Source organism: Podarcis bocagei (assembly GCF_964188305.1).
Source record: "Podarcis bocagei genome assembly, chromosome: 5".
Lineage (NCBI taxonomy): Eukaryota > Metazoa > Chordata > Lepidosauria > Squamata > Lacertidae > Podarcis > Podarcis bocagei.
In genome coordinates, this window is record NC_138129.1 from 68,559,181 (window position 1) to 68,576,064 (window position 16,884).

The 16,884-nt window shown below is 40.3% G+C and overlaps 2 protein-coding genes across 8 annotated transcripts in view; both read left to right on the top strand.

The window, feature by feature from the left end:
* Window positions 1-16,119, top strand: part of ST6GALNAC3 (ST6 N-acetylgalactosaminide alpha-2,6-sialyltransferase 3) — a 273,226-nt gene extending 257,107 nt beyond the window's left edge. For 3 of the 5 annotated variants that reach the window (XM_081193882.1, XM_081193879.1, XM_081193883.1), the window contains 2 exons: window positions 4,313-4,420; window positions 7,563-16,119. In XM_081193882.1, the coding sequence (XP_081050008.1) occupies window positions 4,313-4,420; window positions 7,563-7,749 (295 nt within the window). In that variant the 3' untranslated portion in view covers window positions 7,750-16,119. The remainder of the gene's footprint in view (window positions 1-4,312; window positions 4,421-7,562) is intronic. The other 2 variants (XM_081193880.1, XM_081193881.1) reach the window with 2 other exon arrangements.
* ST6GALNAC5 (ST6 N-acetylgalactosaminide alpha-2,6-sialyltransferase 5) overlaps window positions 1-16,884 on the top strand; it is a 402,466-nt gene that overhangs the window by 235,564 nt on the left and 150,018 nt on the right. For 2 of the 3 annotated variants that reach the window (XR_014008051.1, XM_081193848.1), the window contains exon 1: window positions 13,081-13,172. The exons of the other annotated variant lie outside the window; for it this stretch is intronic. Coding sequence is in view for 1 of the 2 variants with exons in the window: in XM_081193848.1 (XP_081049974.1) it covers window positions 13,110-13,172 (63 nt within the window). In the remaining variant the exon portion in view is untranslated. Of the gene's footprint in view, window positions 1-13,080; window positions 13,173-16,884 lie in introns of those variants that run through there. 3 annotated transcript variants of the gene reach the window in all.

Genomic DNA, 16,884 nt, shown 5'->3' on the forward strand with positions numbered 1-16,884 from the left:
TGGTCCCACTCCTGGGATGATGTGGACATCTGAGGAGTGCAAACATTGGCCTGTAGGCCTGGGTTCTGGAATCAGGAAAACCAACCTGCCTAGCTGCCTACATGCCCATATTTCCTCACCTCAGACAACCATGTGAATGCATGGGCAGTGTGAATGGGACCGGGAAGACCTGTGCATTCTATACTCTTGGTGCTTCAAGGTATTGTGCCCTGTTCCTCAAACCCTGCCTCCAGCAGAGTTCTGGGGCCTCCTATTGCCTCTTGCAGTCATGTGGTAGTAAAGAGTTGCCCTCCTGCACAGCTAAGGGTTCTAAGGGGGAATCCTCAAAAGAAAAACCAGCATCCTTCGAAAAATTACTGGGCTAATATTATTCCTGACCATGGCCATTCTGGCTGGGATTGATGGAAGTTGGAGTCCAACACCATTTAAAGATCTACAAGTTCCCTGTCCCTGGTTTCATCTTACTGTATTAAGATTTGATTGGTCTATAATATTTGTATAACCATCTGTTTAAATTCTGTTGATCTGTCTTTAAATTGTTCTTGAATTACCATGAAATGTTGCTATATTTTATTATGCAATGTTCTTTTTCTAATGGTATGAGCCTCTTTAAATCCAGCAAAGAGTTTGCCATGTGTGATGAATGCACTCCATAATATAGAAACATGTGCCTTTGTTATATGGTATGTGGATTTTGCATGATTTATCAATCAGACATGTCTTTCTTGTAGGAAATCATCTTCTGCAAAGCATCCTTTATTATTTCTGCTTGGAACAGAAACTATCGCTTCTTGATTCCACAATATGTTTTTGCAGGATATTGTCAACAATATGACCTTTTGGGGAAGTTTAAAATTGTTTTCGCACTTCCAGCGCTGCCTTCGTTAGCTTGACAGAAATATGTTTACAGTATAAAAATTCATTCTAAGGTGTTACAAATCACCCATTGTTGTTGTTGTTTCATTGTATTCCTTCATTAGCTGTGTATCTCCAGGAGGGAGGAAATGTAGAAAGTGGAATTTTGCTTTAAACAATGGAATCTGTATTCTGTCATGATTTCCATCTCCCAAGGAAGGTATCTGAGAACTTACTTGTCTGTTTTTATTTAACTTGCCAGTGAAGTGTATTGATGAGAAGAAACAAGGTCCAATGGTGTTAAAACAAGACATGAAATATTGATTAATTCATTTTTTAAATTCCTTTTTGCTCCCAAGTATAGCCGTTTTAAGATGCTACTGTCAATATAGTACTTTCTAATAAACCTTCGCTATCAGAAGAATCCTCTTTCTTCATAGTACTTTGGTAAATGACTATTATCCTTCCAAATTGGGAGCTTTAAAAAGCTCAAGGTAGCATCTTTTACTGCTAAGAGAGGAAGCTGGTTAGAGAGAGCACAGATAAATGCTGTTGTGTCTGACAGGAACTGCTCCTCATGCTCTCTCCAGAATTTGGTTGAGAACTGTGAGTAGTTAGCAGTAAGTATTCTAGGTGGCTGGAGGCAATGCTTTTCATAGTGGCTGGAGAAACTCAACAGACAGATAAAGAGAAGGGTTAAAAGAATGACAGTTGCAAGAGGCAAGAAACTGCTCTGCTTCAGTGTGGCTTTATTAGTGCATTGGAGTGAAGGACAGTTACAGACTCATCTCTAGCAGGTTTTCTTGGAACGAAATCCCACACTGTTAAATAGGACTTCATAGTGAGTGTAGCAATTTAGCCTGAATAAATCTCAAAGTGCAGAGAATGAAGAAACAGCAGTGGTTTCATTAAGGAGGAAAGAAAGAGCTTGACACTTAGGGTGTGTGTAGAGTTTGAATGGATCTTGAGTCCTGAGCTGAAGCAAGGTGCCTCAAAGAGATTTGGGTCTTATCAGCAGCTAAGTAGGATCTGTAAAAGGAAATACAAATCAAAGCATGGGTCCTAAAAGAGCTTCATGGCACCTCAACAGTCCAGACTAAAAAAAATAAATGCTGCAGTTAAGCATCTTCTAAAATTCAAAGTACTGTACTTTTCTATGTATTAGACAAGGTTTTTTTACCCTAAAACGAGGTCTAAAAACTTATACATGGGTAGTGGGTAAGTGTGACGGATGATCGGTTGCAGCCATGAGCTGCAGGTTGTCATTGGTGTGTGATTGGTACCTGCAGCAAATGCTGCTTTGTATTGGCTGATGTGCGTTAAATGGGTGTGTGATTGGTTGCTGCGTCAATTGCTGCTGTTGATTTTCTTCCACTGCATTAATTTGGCTTGTGATCTCCGCTGTCTGCGATTGGGCAGACACGTTTTGCAGATGGGAGTGATTGTTAGCGAGCGATGTTGAAGGTTGGGTTAGTGATTTACTTTATTTCCCCCCAAAAATACCCCAACAACCTTTGTCATTCCCCCCACTCCACCCCCCAAAAAGCTCAACTACTCTTGGCAACCCTCCCCAAAAAGCAACTCTGGGCCATTTTCTTAATTTGGAGTCCCAAAAAATAGGGGGCCTTATACAAGGGGGCGTGTTATACACAGAAAAGTACGGTAATATCCCCGAGCTTGTCATTTAAGGAATGACACCCAGATGGGATGATAGGGGGAGGGAGATAGAGCACTGGAATCAGGAGAGGGCAGATGGGGTGCTCCAATCCCAACTTCCAGGTCCAGTTTGTAATTGGAATGGGTTTCAGTTCTCCTGCCCAAAAACAACCCTAAATATTTATAGACACTTGATAGGTACCCAGACCATAACTCCTGAAGCTATTTGCCTGAATTTGGCAAGTTTTATCCAATATGGAGGGCTTGTAAAAAGAGCGGGGAAAGATGTAGTCCCTTTTTTAAGAGACAATGAAGCACCTTTGCACAATGTTCCGACAACCTCCCATGGTCATAATATGAATTCAGGCATTCATCCATGCTGTTAATGATCAGGTACCTGGATCAGGGTGCAGAAGTATTTTGGCAACATCCCATGTGGAGCTATAATAGCTCTCCTCAAGTATCCATTCATGTGATTCAAAATTAGAAAGAAGCCCAAAGTGGGGGGGGGGGGTCTGCTGGCTCCATCCCTGCTGTCACGTCCCCACCAATCCCAAAACCAGTGTGTTGTGAAGGGAACATCTGTAGACAGGAACTGGCTGTATATACATAGGCTCCCTTCAGGATTTAGAACCCTGTACATCTGTTGTTCAAGTTTAAGAGAGAGAGAGAGAGAGAGAAGAAGAAGCAACCATTTCATAGTAAGAAAAAGTGAAAGACCCAGTGAAAGGTCTTGGGAAACAGATGTAGATATGATCTCTTGCATGGGAAACCACAATGAACATCATGTTACAGTTTGAATAGGTTTGGAATGGGGAGTCAAAAAAAGATCAAGCTAAGATTCCAGTATAACTAGAGAAGATACGATGCTCTGGATTTTAGTCATCCCATGAATGACTTAGGTTTGTAGCAGCAAACCTAAGTTGTAACCATGTTTACATGTGACAGTAAGCTGAGACAACCTTGCTACTCTAGATGACTATGTTGATAGGAATATGTGCTTCTAATCACATAAGTCTCCTGCACACATTACATTTTAGGTAGGGCTGATTACCTAAACGCACAGCATGTGAATCATTCTTGAGCAGCCTTCCCCAACTTGGTGCCCTCCAGATGTTGGACTACAACTTCCTTCATCCCTGGTATGGGTCTTTGGGGAGTTGTAGTGCAAGGCATTTGGAGCACCAGATTGATGAAGACTAATCTTGGAGGGGGAAGCAGTTCTTGAGAAAGCAGGAGTTCAGCTATGCTGATAGTTATGTAGCAGAATGAGTGAAGTGGGAACTGTGAATTTATGTTAATTGTGGGGAAAGGGCTTCATCAGGGTCAAAGATGGCTACTTCCCAGAAGTTCCAAGTTCAAATATGTGTCATTTTAACGTTACATGAAAGCATCTAAGCGTAAAGGTCACACTCTGGTGCTACACATTTGTTTCTTAAAGTTGTAAATAATTTTTCGACATTATCCTACATAAATATCCAGATTTCAGAAATGTATATAGTCAAATCTTAGGTATGCTTTTTTGCAAAAAATAAGTCCAACTATGCAGACTGGAACTTACTCTCAGGTGAGTGTACATAAAATCACAGCTTTAGTGTATAGCATTTCTTTTGCAGGCTAACCCAGAGAATATGAGCCTGCTGGAGTGGGAGGACAACGATAAATAACTCAAAATAATTACATATTTTTGTCAGTTTGTCAAGTTGCTGAATGTCTTTTGTGCCAGATAATGGATGATATGTCTTTGAAAAAGTGTTAGCAATTCCTCAATGTGGTCTGCTGTGTGTTGTGTCTTTTACAGAATCCAGTCAGGATCCTATCTCAGTACTGGTTGGTTTACCTTAATTCTGGCTATGGATGCTTGCTACAGAATACATGTCTATGGGATGATAAATGACACCTACTGCAAGTAAGATCACAGGAAATTATTTTCATGCATCTACAATTCTGATGCCTTGTCAAAATTTCACAATTCATTTTAATGCCATAAATCCAAGAAATTGATTAGGCAGGCATCCCCCCACAGCGGTCTGTATTGATGTGGCACTTTATTGTCAGTGTATTTAGTCCCCATATGGCATGTGGTATTGATTAAATAAAAGCATTTACAAAAGTTTAATGTCAAATGTCATGAAGAAGTTTTACAATGAAAGACTTTCTGCCAAATCAGAATGAAGCCGGGGACACGGGGACACATTTCTGTTAGCTTCTTACAGCTCCTGTGCAGTGAGAGTGTACAGTATAAGAAGCAAAAATCTATCCTCTCTTGGAATTGAGTAAACTACTGCAAATAATTTGAAGTGATTCGCCCTGATACAGGTCAGGAGATCCACCTGCACAAGCAGCTGCTGGATCAGAAACTGCAGGCATGAATTAGATGTGCATTAAAATGCACATTGAAATGTACAAGTGCACAGCAGAGGGTGTTCCTGTCTGCATTGCATTACTTTCAGCTGCATTTGATAAACATTCTCACACAGCTAGTTATCAATACCTTTTTATGTGCAAATTATAATTATAATTAATTATAAATATAATATAAAAAATTGGAGTGATTATGGATTCCTTAATAATACGGATAATAGGTTGTAATAAATAATAATAATAATAATAATAATAATAATAATAATAATAATAATAATAATAATAATAATAATAATAATAATAATAATAGAACAGTTAGACACACTAGCCAGGCACACTAACTATTCTTACTATATAGGATGCAGGCCTGGTCAGGACGGTTTTCCTGTTATAGATTCTGGGCTTGACAAGGTACGTGAGCCTCACCTGAGCCTTCTCCAGCTGAGGAATCACACACCTCCTTCCTGAGCTAACAAGCCCCACCTGGGCTGTGGATCCTTGCCTGCCTTCCCTCTGAACTGACAGCTGTAAGTTCTGGAATCCTGAGGTGATATGTCCTATTTTACTTAGGGCAAAACAGGAAGTGCCACCCTGCTCTGCCACACCACCACCACCAGTGGGGAACTCATCACCACTGCGCCATCTGCCAGTGGCGACTGCAGCTGTACCACCAGCTGTGTCACCTCCTCCGCTTGTGGAGAAGCACTGCTGGCATTGGTCCCTGAAAGAGCTTGCGAGATCTCTCCCAAATCTCAAGAGAAATTTTTGCTCTCCTAGACATCTTGCAAGACTTTGATGAGCTCTCACAAGATCTTCCAGGAAATCAGCACCTATCCTGGCACCACTTCTCGGCCAGGACGCAGGCCTGGTGTCAGGATGCTGTCAGCGGCTCCTGACTGGTTGCCCAGGAAAGTATAAAGACAAGGAAGAGTTTCTTACCGTCCTTTTTTATTTCAGGCTTTACATAGAGAGGCTATAGAATCCAGCCTCTTGGATAATGGCTTTATCCCAAGCGAATCTCCACCTCCTGTCTCTCCCAATTTCTCATTCATCACTTCTACATGTGCTGCTATGGTCTCTTTGCTCTCCTACTTTTAAGGCTTGTCAGGTTTGGGGAGATGGAGGGTCTGGAATGCTTTCTAATGACCACATTTCAGCCAGCTGCTGCTGCTCCTCTCCTATTATTTCCCAACTTTTTCCATCATCTGCCTCTGAGCTGCCACCTCCCTCAAACCCCTGTTGTAAATCTATACTGTCTTCCTCTTCTTCCTCCCTGGAAGTGTCAGGATGGGGAGGCAATCTCCACCATTCCTCTTCTGCCCAGTACCTGACAGAAAGGAATGACATTTTCCCATCCTTCTAAGATCTGCTCAGCAAAGCTATTTATTCTCTTATATATGCAGATGATGGAGTTCTAATTTCACAGACATGGTTGGGTCTTGAGCTGTTACTGATTGAATTTGCTGATTACTGTAAAAAAGAAAAAAGAATCCTTAACTATCAAACATTCAAAATCCAAAATTATGGTATTCTCCAAGAAGAAGATGAAAATCTTCTGTGTCCTGTATAATCATGGATTTGATCAAATTGATTTGTATAAATATTGTTTCAGCTTGGGAACCCAGGGAACACTGACAAAGGCCAAAGCAGAGCAGTCTGGGAGTGCAATAGTTTGTTTCCCTTGTACAAAGGGTAGACTATTTATCCTAATGGCAATTTGTATTTTTTCAAACAATATTGCATCGCAGGTTCTTTTTGGAACAACTATTTGGTTTCCATGTTTTAAAATCTCTCCAGAAGGTCTTTCTTCTATTTATATAGAAACCAATTTGTTTTTCAATGTTACTCTAAATTTGGAAGCTGGTCTAAGTTCTTTGAGCAGCCTGGCTTAGACATATTCCATTCATTTTTGACTTATGCAGTTGGGCTTTCCTCCCCACCCCCAGCCCCTTAAAAAACACTTGATGAATATATCTGTATTTCCAAACACTTGTTTGCTGCATTTATATTTTATGTGTTCTGGTCAGGAGTCAGTTAAGGCTGTTTTTTTTCTGAGGCGAAGGACACTATGCTCCCGTTCCTGCTTTGATGTCCTTCCTTTCCCCTTGATTTCCTGTTGCCATTGATGTTCTGCTTTACTTTATTGAAAGAAATGCACTAGAAATAATGTTTTTAAAAATGCCCCCGTCCCAATCTGAGGGTCACAGGCTAGTTCAGGAGCTGCATCATAGACCTGTGTGGCACACACTACTCTCAGAAGTTTTATGACATCCAAACAGTTTATAGGTTTTGTTAAATAAATAAAAAACCCCCAGAAGACGGGAATGGCTGAAGGTTCAGGAAGAGTAACCAGTGCTGTCCTCAGTATCTGCTGCTTGAGGTGATTGCCTCACTTTCCCTAATGATAGGGCTGGCCCTAGTTCTGGTGTGCATATAAAATATTGTAGGTGTGATGAACTTAATGAATAAATCAGCCCTGTGACTGTGTAAGCAGTTCACAGACTTAAACTTCATTATTAATATCCATTCATACTGTGCTCTGCATGTTCCAAATGTGATCTCCTTCTTTTGTCCAGAAGCTTTTACTGTGACTTTTATTTAATGTGTACAGATGTGTTTATGGTAGATTTATTTACATGGCCCAGAAAATATATTTCAGTGACTTCTGTGTTTTGTCTTTGTTTCAGGTCAGAAGGCTTTAGGAAAGTTCCTTATCACTATTATGAGCCTGGAAGAGATGAATGTGATGAGTACTTTCTGCATGAAAATGCACCCTATGGAGGCCACAGGTTTATCACAGAAAAAAAAGTGTTTGCTGACTGGGCTAAGAGGCGCACAATAACATTTACACATCCTAACTGGACATTGTCATGATGCTGGTTCTCACGTCGTCCCTTAAGGAGCATAATGTTCCATTCAAGGCATGCCACAGTTTACAGGGATATTTTCAACTTACTTGACTTCCACAACTTTAATGGCATGGAAGAAACAAGATGGTTCCACCATTTAACAAGTGGAGTGAAACTTATCCATCTATGGAAGACATGCAAGATGCTTATTCTATCTCTTAGGGTTGGGATAGAATAATGCACTTTGTTTTTAAACTGGACTTTATTTTTATTTTTTTAAAATCAAGATGGTAACAGTTTGGTTTTAATATGATAATGTTCTTAAGGAAGGAAATACACAATCCCACGCAGTCCCACTATCCTGGCTGTCTGTGGAGAAATGATATAAATACTTGAATTTAGATTGTGAATTAGAGTTTTCATTACTAAGAGAACCTTCTTGTCTTAGGCGCAGATTGTTAAGGGCCAGCTGCGTATGTGTTTGTTTGTTTTTAAAAATATACGTGTGGCTACAAATTCACATTATATGAGAAAATTAGAGATGGGTTAAGAAAGATTCCTGAACTCCAATTAGTTTCTACACATGGGTATTTTGTATGTTTGAAGCCCAGGAGTACTTCATATGCTATGAATGACAACCTGCTGCAGCAGCAGTTCAACAATCCAGGCTTTCTGGACATTGCCTCAAATTTTCCTGGCATGCATCAACACAGCTACCTTCTGCTCTAAAAAATACTCCGTAGACGTGGACAGCACATTTCATTAGGGTGTGCACCCAGGAATTTATTGAATACATATTCATACGCCATCATAAAGGATATTAATTGTATACATCAAATGAACTAAAGTAACTAAAACTTAACTAAACTCTTTTATTTTAATTAACAACTAAAATATCATTTATTTATTTATTTAGCTGTAGTGATTATCAGGTGTATACAAAGATACAGTCAGTTTTATTTTTCTTTATATTTATTTACACAACCAAAATTGACCAAAACAGATTAAGGGTGATTCATCTTCCTGTCTTAGAGAACGAGATGCTTCTCACCATGAGTTATGGACTTCAATTCCTCAACCACATCAATCTAATTAACTGAAAAGCAGCCCTTCACTCCCACAGATATCTCTACACAAAAGGTGACAAGTGGAGCTCAGGTGGAGACAGAGCTATGAGACAAAAGAAGGCTAGGATGTCCAACTTCCTACCTTACTACCACTACAGGAACCAATCATCTCATCACTGCTTCTAGGGGCAGACTCAGGCAGAAGCTGCAACTCCACCCCAGATCCATTCCAGCCTTTTTATTCTGCCTATGTCTCTCTGTCCGTTTCCCTTCCCTTCCCTGCCCTGCTCTGCCCTGCCCTGCCCTGCCCTTCCCTTCCCTTCCCTTCCCTTCCCTTCCCTTCCACCTTTGTCTCTCTCCCACCACTCTTCCCCACAGGTCCTGGCCACTGAGGGAGCTGTGTTGCCACTTTGTTCTCTTTCCTCCACACCACAATTCCTGTTTTTTAAACAACAACAAGAAGAAGAACAATGTTAGGGTGTGCCTAGGCACACCCAGCACACCCAATGTGCATGTCTGCAGTATGTACACTCCCTTTTTGGAGCAGAACTTATATAGCTGTTGTTTGACATCTTAAGGAAGCTCCACAGACCTGCATGTGGAAATAGAGGCCCTGGAATCTCATACCTCTAAAATGGTTTTGGATAGCAAATCCTTTGTGGTCTTGAGCAGTTTAGCTCAACTCTCTGCCTCAAACTCTCCATGTTGAAAAATGGGGATAATACCTACCTCACAAGGCCATTGTGAAAATGAGTGTATGGACTTTTGGTGATAGTTCATTTGAATGGCTTCTTCCTAGCTGTGGGAGCTTCATACACATTCCTCTGTGTTTTGTACTTTGAGGAACATTGAATCTGAAGTGTGAATCCATGCTAGGCAATGATGGCTGCATTTGGATGTCATAAAAAAAAAAAACAGGAGTAGACCCAGCCTTTTTTGGAACTGATGCAGTATGTGCTCATCTTGCCTCCTCTGGTGTGGTGAAAGGAGGAGTTTAGAAGCAATCACTTCAGATTTCAATTAACCACAGTTTAGTGTTACATCCAAACCCTAAACTTTGGTTGATGTTAACTATGTTTTGTTGAAACAAGCCAGCTTCATAATCTATGGGTTGAAGTTGGCTTGTTTTCAACAAACCATACCTGACAGTAGCCACAGTTTTACAGTTGCGTAAAGCACAACAAGCTTTGGTTAATCAAAAACAGAAGTGAAAACTTCCAAATTCCTTGTTGCTGGATTGCAGGAAGCAACAGAACCCAGAGGGGGGCTAGGCTCTCATTGCTTTCAGTTTATCATGACATCCAACCTCTAAATATCATCATTCCTACTGCAACCACTCAGTGTGCATTGACTTTTTCTGAAGGTTCTTGTTCTCAGAAAACTATCCCTTTAAAGGATGGAGCTCAGGAATGTTTTCTATTTGCCCATTTCTAATTGAAATACTACCCTGATTTATCTGTTTGTGTGAGGATCATACAAAAGTTAGATAGTTAGCTCAGCAAATTAGTTATGAGCCTATGTAACAGAGACAAATATTTAAAGCAGAGGAGGTAGATGAGACAGATAATGACTGCTAATCCAGTAACTGCTAATCCATAGTTTAATGCAAGTGGGAGGAGGAGTTCAATAGTTTATGCTTGCATTTCTGCTTAACCGCAGCTTGTCATGCCATCTGAACCAACAAACTGTTGTTTATGTGAACTATGGTTTAATTAAAACAGACTAACTTCAAATGGTGTTTCAACAAGCCATAGTTGACATTAACCATGGTTTAGGGTTTAGATGAAATACGAAAATTGAAGTTAAGGGGGATAGGAAGCAAAGACTTCTAGACATCTCTTGCAGTTAGTTCAGAAGCCTGAGGCTCTAAGCACAATCACATTACACTAAACTATGGTTTAGCATGGCTTTTGAATACTGTCAGTTAAGCAAAGTTTGGATAATGAGGCTTCTACTGTACAATGTCTCCTTATTTCCATTTACATCAGAAGAGGATTTTTTTCAAATCTGAAATAAGTCTTAAGATCCATACCATTTGAAAAGATTCTCTGATAATAACCTGGGTATCAGAACAACACTGAACTAGTACTGCTAAAACTTGAAAAGAGGTTTATTGACCCTTACTCTTGTAGAACTGTCAAAAAGCCTAAGCATTGAAACCACCAGGCATTTTGTATTACTTTGCTGAATCATGAACAAGTGATTGCAAAATCCTATTTTTTACATGTGTTTGTATAAGGATTGTTATTTCCTGTTGTATATTTGTATATAGAGGTCTATCTTTTATATGTCCACAGTATATATATATGTTCTCATTCTATCATCACCATTATTAAGTGCCACCTTCCTGCACTGGGGATTTTGTGCACATCATGCAGTTGTGTGATTTTACACCTGGGTAGTTGTCTTCTGCACTTCGCAGCATACTAAAGACGAGCTCTCATTTCTCCCCAGGTAGATTCTCACTCAACTCTAATAAATTACCTCAAGCCCTTGCTTTATTTGTGGGCTTGTAACTACCTCACGGTAAACACAACGAGTTTCTCTTGGTTCAGCAGTCAAGGGTTAGAACAGAATGTGTGCACAAACCTTGTCAGGAAAGCATCATTCACCAGCAGTGCTCTTGAGTACTCCATGACTTCCTTGCCACTCCTGATATTAGTCTCATTGCTTTTATTCCTCCTGTGACTGTGCCCTTGCTTGCCAATTGTTAGAAATGTCTTCTACCTTTATTCATTGTACTTTGCTTTTTATTCTTTATACAGTTCAGCATATACAGGCAGAGCAGGATGAGGATGTTAGGAAACTGTGAGTAAATGCACCGTATAAACATATATTCCATTTTATACTAGTTTGGGGATATGGCTTCCCCTTCAGAATTACAGTTTGTTGAGGGTGCTAAGAATACTCTGCTAACCATCCTATTCATGTCCACAGTTTGGGATAACAGGATGACTGTTATACCACTTTTAAGGGAGATACTCCTTGAAATTAGTTGAATGTATCAAGACAAGTGGCTTCTCAACATACTAGTTGGGCATTTTAGTAAAACAGAAGAGCAATCAATTAGTACCCCATTTTAAAAAGTGCAGCTTTTTGTTGAACCATCCATCAATTGTGCTGTACAAAGTGCTTTGCTATCACCAGTCTCCTAGCCTAGCATTTGGTCAGATAGCAATCATCATAGAATTCAGCAGGGCCCATGTGTGACCTATGGATTGCGGGTCTTTACAGTTGGTCAGTGTCCTCAAGGGGTTCAGTAATATGCCCTAACCAGATTCTAAGGAACATCAAAGGTTATGTCCCCTCATGTCACCACCACATTTAATTGTCATAATTATTTTATATTGTATTTTTGTTCCTTTATCATGATTTGAATGTACATTTACCCTGTCAGTGAGAGGATACTTGAAGATAGACAGAGAACATGTTCTTATTTGCCTGTTTCTCTGACTTTAACCATTTCAAGATTGCCATTTGAGCTTAGATTTGGGAAGAGCATTAGGATGTCTTCACCATTACTTGTAATGCTGAGACAAACGATGACTTAACATGAACAAGTGTCAGGATACACAGAGAGAAAATAATGACTGTTTTATTCCTCTCCCAGGCCTGCTGTACTACCTGGAACTAATGGTTTGGCTTAGCATTACGTATGAATCTAGTCTTGTGGTTGGTCTCACTGCAGCTAAGGTTTGTTCTTGACTTACCACTCATAGTTTACTTGGGGGAGACAAACCACAAGCCTGGGTACACATGTAACATTCAGCCAAACCATAGCTTAGCACCAGGTAGCACAGCATCAGTAGGACAAGGGGAGAAGGCTGCCACTTTTGCTATGTTCACACATGCATTTGCTTGTTCATGCTTAGCTGTGGTTTGGCTTAATGTTATGTGCAAACCAGGCCAGAAATACTTGTTAGGTCTGATATTTCTACCCATGAATTTGTTCCTCCTAAAGTTTCTAATTTACAAGAAGCCACAGCACCTGTAATCTAAAGTGTCCATAATCATATTAACAGTGAGCAACATAATCCAAGCTCCATTGATTTAAGCAGAATTGATTTCCAAGTAAGCGTTTGGACTGAAGATGGGCTCAAATAAGCCCCAATGCCCTGAAGCATCAGCTGCAGCCTTCCCATGTTGAGTAAAAGTGCTCTGCTCTGATTAACATGGGATCTTGGCTCCTTTTAATCTAAACTCGTATGCCATCTGCTTCATACACAAATGAGGCCAATATCTCCCACTTTTCTCTGGGATACGTTTGCAGGAAATGGCAATGCTGCCCAGGGAAGGATAGCTGCGTGATTAACATGAAATGGAGTCAGCCAGTCACCTTGAAAAACATGTATATGCAACCATACTGCAATTACCACTCCAGGTACTGTTTCCTATTTATTTAGCACTGTGTTGGGGAAAATGAACCAACTCTAGGGCAAATTGGACAGAGATGAAAGGAGTTTTTAGGCCTTCATGAAGACTTATCAAGGCTGAGACAGGAAGTAAACAGAGTCTAGCTATTTATTCATCAAGGCATTCTGTATGGCGTTCAGAAGTCACTTTAGCTTTGTATCCTGCAAGAAATGAAAGATCAGAAAAAGCCGGAGCTGTTGAAAATGCAACACTTCCAGCTCTGAAGAAAATAAGTGGGGGATTGGACCTTTATAAAAGTCGATATCTGTTGTATGTAGCAATGTTGAAGGACACCTTTTACTTGATTTGTGGGCAGACAGACATGAAAATTTATCCAGTGCTATAAGCTTGAGAACACTCAACCAGAACCTTGTTTTTAGCATCAATAGCATTCTGTTTATGAGGTACTACCAGAAAGTATTTTTGACCGGGGGGGGGGGGGGCGCTGGTTTTATAAAGCTCCTTTGATATTTATCTTCTTAGGGATATACACATTTATAATTCATGGAAGGGTTCCCCCCCATCTTTAAAGGCCATTTCTCTTTGATGAGCACCACCTCCTCCCATTACTTGCTTTCTAGCCTTCCTGCATATATTCAGGCCACAATCAAACACAAGTTGAAATAAATAGGCTTAAGTTTGCTGAGTTCTCTACTGGATTGTGGCCCTAGTAAATAAAGTATCAGTGGGATTCTGAACACACTTACTTAGGAGCAGCAGTGCAATCCTATGCAGTCCCTAGTAAGTGTGTTTAGGATTGCAACCCCATTCCCAATGAATTCAGCAGAATTTATTTTTGAGTAGACGTGGAAATGATTGCAACTGCATATTGACTAGGGATGGGGAAGCTGTAGCCCCCCAGATGTTGTACTACAGCTCCCATCATCCTTTACCATTGGGTGTGCTGTCAAGGGCTGATAAGAATTGGGAATCCAACAACCATTGGAGGGCTACAGTTTCCCCTTCCCTGACATAGATACTACTGTAATAAACCATTTCTTCCCTGTATACTATTGCAGTACTTTTTGAATCACTTTTTCTTGAGCAACCAGGGAAGCCTTCACATGATAATATTCTTATAAGCAGTGCTATTTTTCTAGAAACAGAGGTGCCGGAACTCACCATGAATGCTTCCCTTGTATATAACTGCAATGGCGCCCACCTGAGAGATGCCAAAACTGAGTTCTGGTGAGTTCCAGTTGGGGGGGAAAGCCCTGATTGTAGGCCTTCTGCAGACTGAGTTGGAATGACAAGAATGCAGCAGAAGTCAAAATAACGCTAATTCTCAAGCCTTTCTGATCAGTCCATTGCAAAATGGACTATTTATCTATATGTATATAAAGTTTCCTATTTGATTCCTGTAGTGTTCAGGCATTCAAAAACTGGCCCAAGTTAGGGATGCAGGTACATCCTTTGGTCACTGGTAAGGGCTGCCCCCTCCCAAAAAAACCTTAAGGTGATCACAAAGTGCCCGCTTGCACCATCTCTTCTTCCTCACCCTACCCCAAACCTCAAAAACTTACCTTTAGGGCAAGAGGATGCTAATGTGGTGCAGACAGCAGTGGGCACCCCAAGGACACAGTTGAGTATCTTTGCCTGCCAAGGGTTGGTGTGGGACTTCAAGTTGCAGAATCCTCAGTGAGGAAATGATGCTATTTGCATCATTTCTACTAAGGAAAAGGAAACAACATGAACAGAATGATTTCCCCATGTCCCTTAGGATTCTGAGACTAGTACTCTGGGTTCCATTCCTAGTGGGGGGGAATGCTTTGGTAGGTTTCTGGGAGTGCCTGTCACCTCTTGAAATGAGGTGATTTCTTCACACACCCCTTAGTGTCAAGGACTTGATAATTTGAGGATTTGCCCTGGAGTCACGCAACCTAGGCAGTTCAACAGGCCTTTAGTTTTCCCTTGTAGTAGAGGGTCTTGGAGGCAGCTTTGGATAAAGCTATTTCTGTTAAACTATTCCTCATTCTTGGTGCCTTTTCTCAGATCCAGAACCATTACACCACTACTGCTTTATCCTTCCGTTGTCCCAAAGGGAAGTTCTTCAGCTTCAGAGCAGAGTAAAATGGCTGATTTGGGGACCAAGGTAGCTCACAAGAGCAATACTTGGAATGCTCACAAACACTTAGAGTTGGGGTTGCAGTATGCTTGTAGCAAACAGGTCATAACGGCTCCAGCACAGGTCTTCATCAAAAGAAGGTGTGTCTGTGATATATTTACATACTCATATAACAAAGACATTCACATGAATAGGAAAAGAGTTGATCATTAACATGGGGGTGGGCTACATGGGGTCAGGCATAACCAAGGAGACAAGGTGGATTTCATTATCTTGCTTTACTGACATTGGCTGCAGTCCTGTGCAGACTTATATGGGAGTAAGTGCCATTGAACTGAGAGGGCCTTACTTCTGAATATACATGTTTAGGACCTTTAGCCACACTACATGATAGGTATTTTCCACTCATTAGATTCCAGGGTTCATTGCTCCCCCCCCCCGCATATTTTTGCTTGCTAGCAACTATGTGTTTGTTTGTATATATTATATATGCAATCCAGTGTGTGTGTTTTTTATTTTAAAAAAAAACAGTGCTAATGTGCATTGCTAACAGAAATTATTTACAAGTCTCAATTATGTTCCTACATGTCTTTGAAGTTTGCTTGTGCTGACAGATGTGAGCATAACAGATTCCCCTCTAGAGTTTAGAGTCACTCTTACCGTCGGCATTTTAAAATGTACTTTTGACATTTTGCCATTTCTCTGTTTTCTTACTGTAAGTTATTTTGTCTTTCATTTTCCATTTTGAATTCTTATGTATTTAGGGGAGGGAGTATTTCAGGGGGAAATGTGCCTGGGGATATTTTAAAGCTTAAACAATAAATGTATACAGGGTTTTTTCCCCCTTCCATGTTCTCTCTCTCTCTTTCTTATTGTCAGTAACAGTATGCAGATGTTATTCTTTGCTCCATCAGTGTTAATATACAAAACATCTTCCAAAAGAACTGGATTGCTGTACTTGATTGAACTTAAAGGTGCTTCTACATGTTACCTTTATTGTATCATGTCCATCTGATGGTGGGGGACCTACTGATCTCCGGATGTTGCTGGAGTTCATCTTGCATAATCCCACAGCTTCCATCCATTTAAGCAGAGCTAACATAAGTTCAAACATTCACTCATGCATCAAGTTTATAACTGATTACATGAAACCTAGCAATACTATAGGAATAATAGAAGCATCACTGGCATCAGCACCGGATTTAGGGTGGTACAGGTGGTTCTCCTGCACAGGGCACCAAGCCAAGGGAGCGCATAATAATAATAATAATAATAATAATAATAATAATAATAATAATAATATCAGTAAGGATATTATTGTATCCTTTTGTATTGTATTGTATCCTTTGAATCAAAAGGAATTATTGTGGAAATAATAAATATTTAGGTGGTGAGCACCAAATCTTGTCCTTGTTCAGGGCACCATATTACCAAAGTCTGCCCCTAGTGGCATGAATACATGAGTATTTCAGACTTATTGTACAAAATAATATCAGGCAACCGTTCTTTCCAAAACCACAGACAGATACAGCATAACTGTCTACAACTTGCTCCAGTTCAATACAAACCACTCTTGGGTTATCAAAGCTCTGAAGTTCCTTCAATTATATCCTTC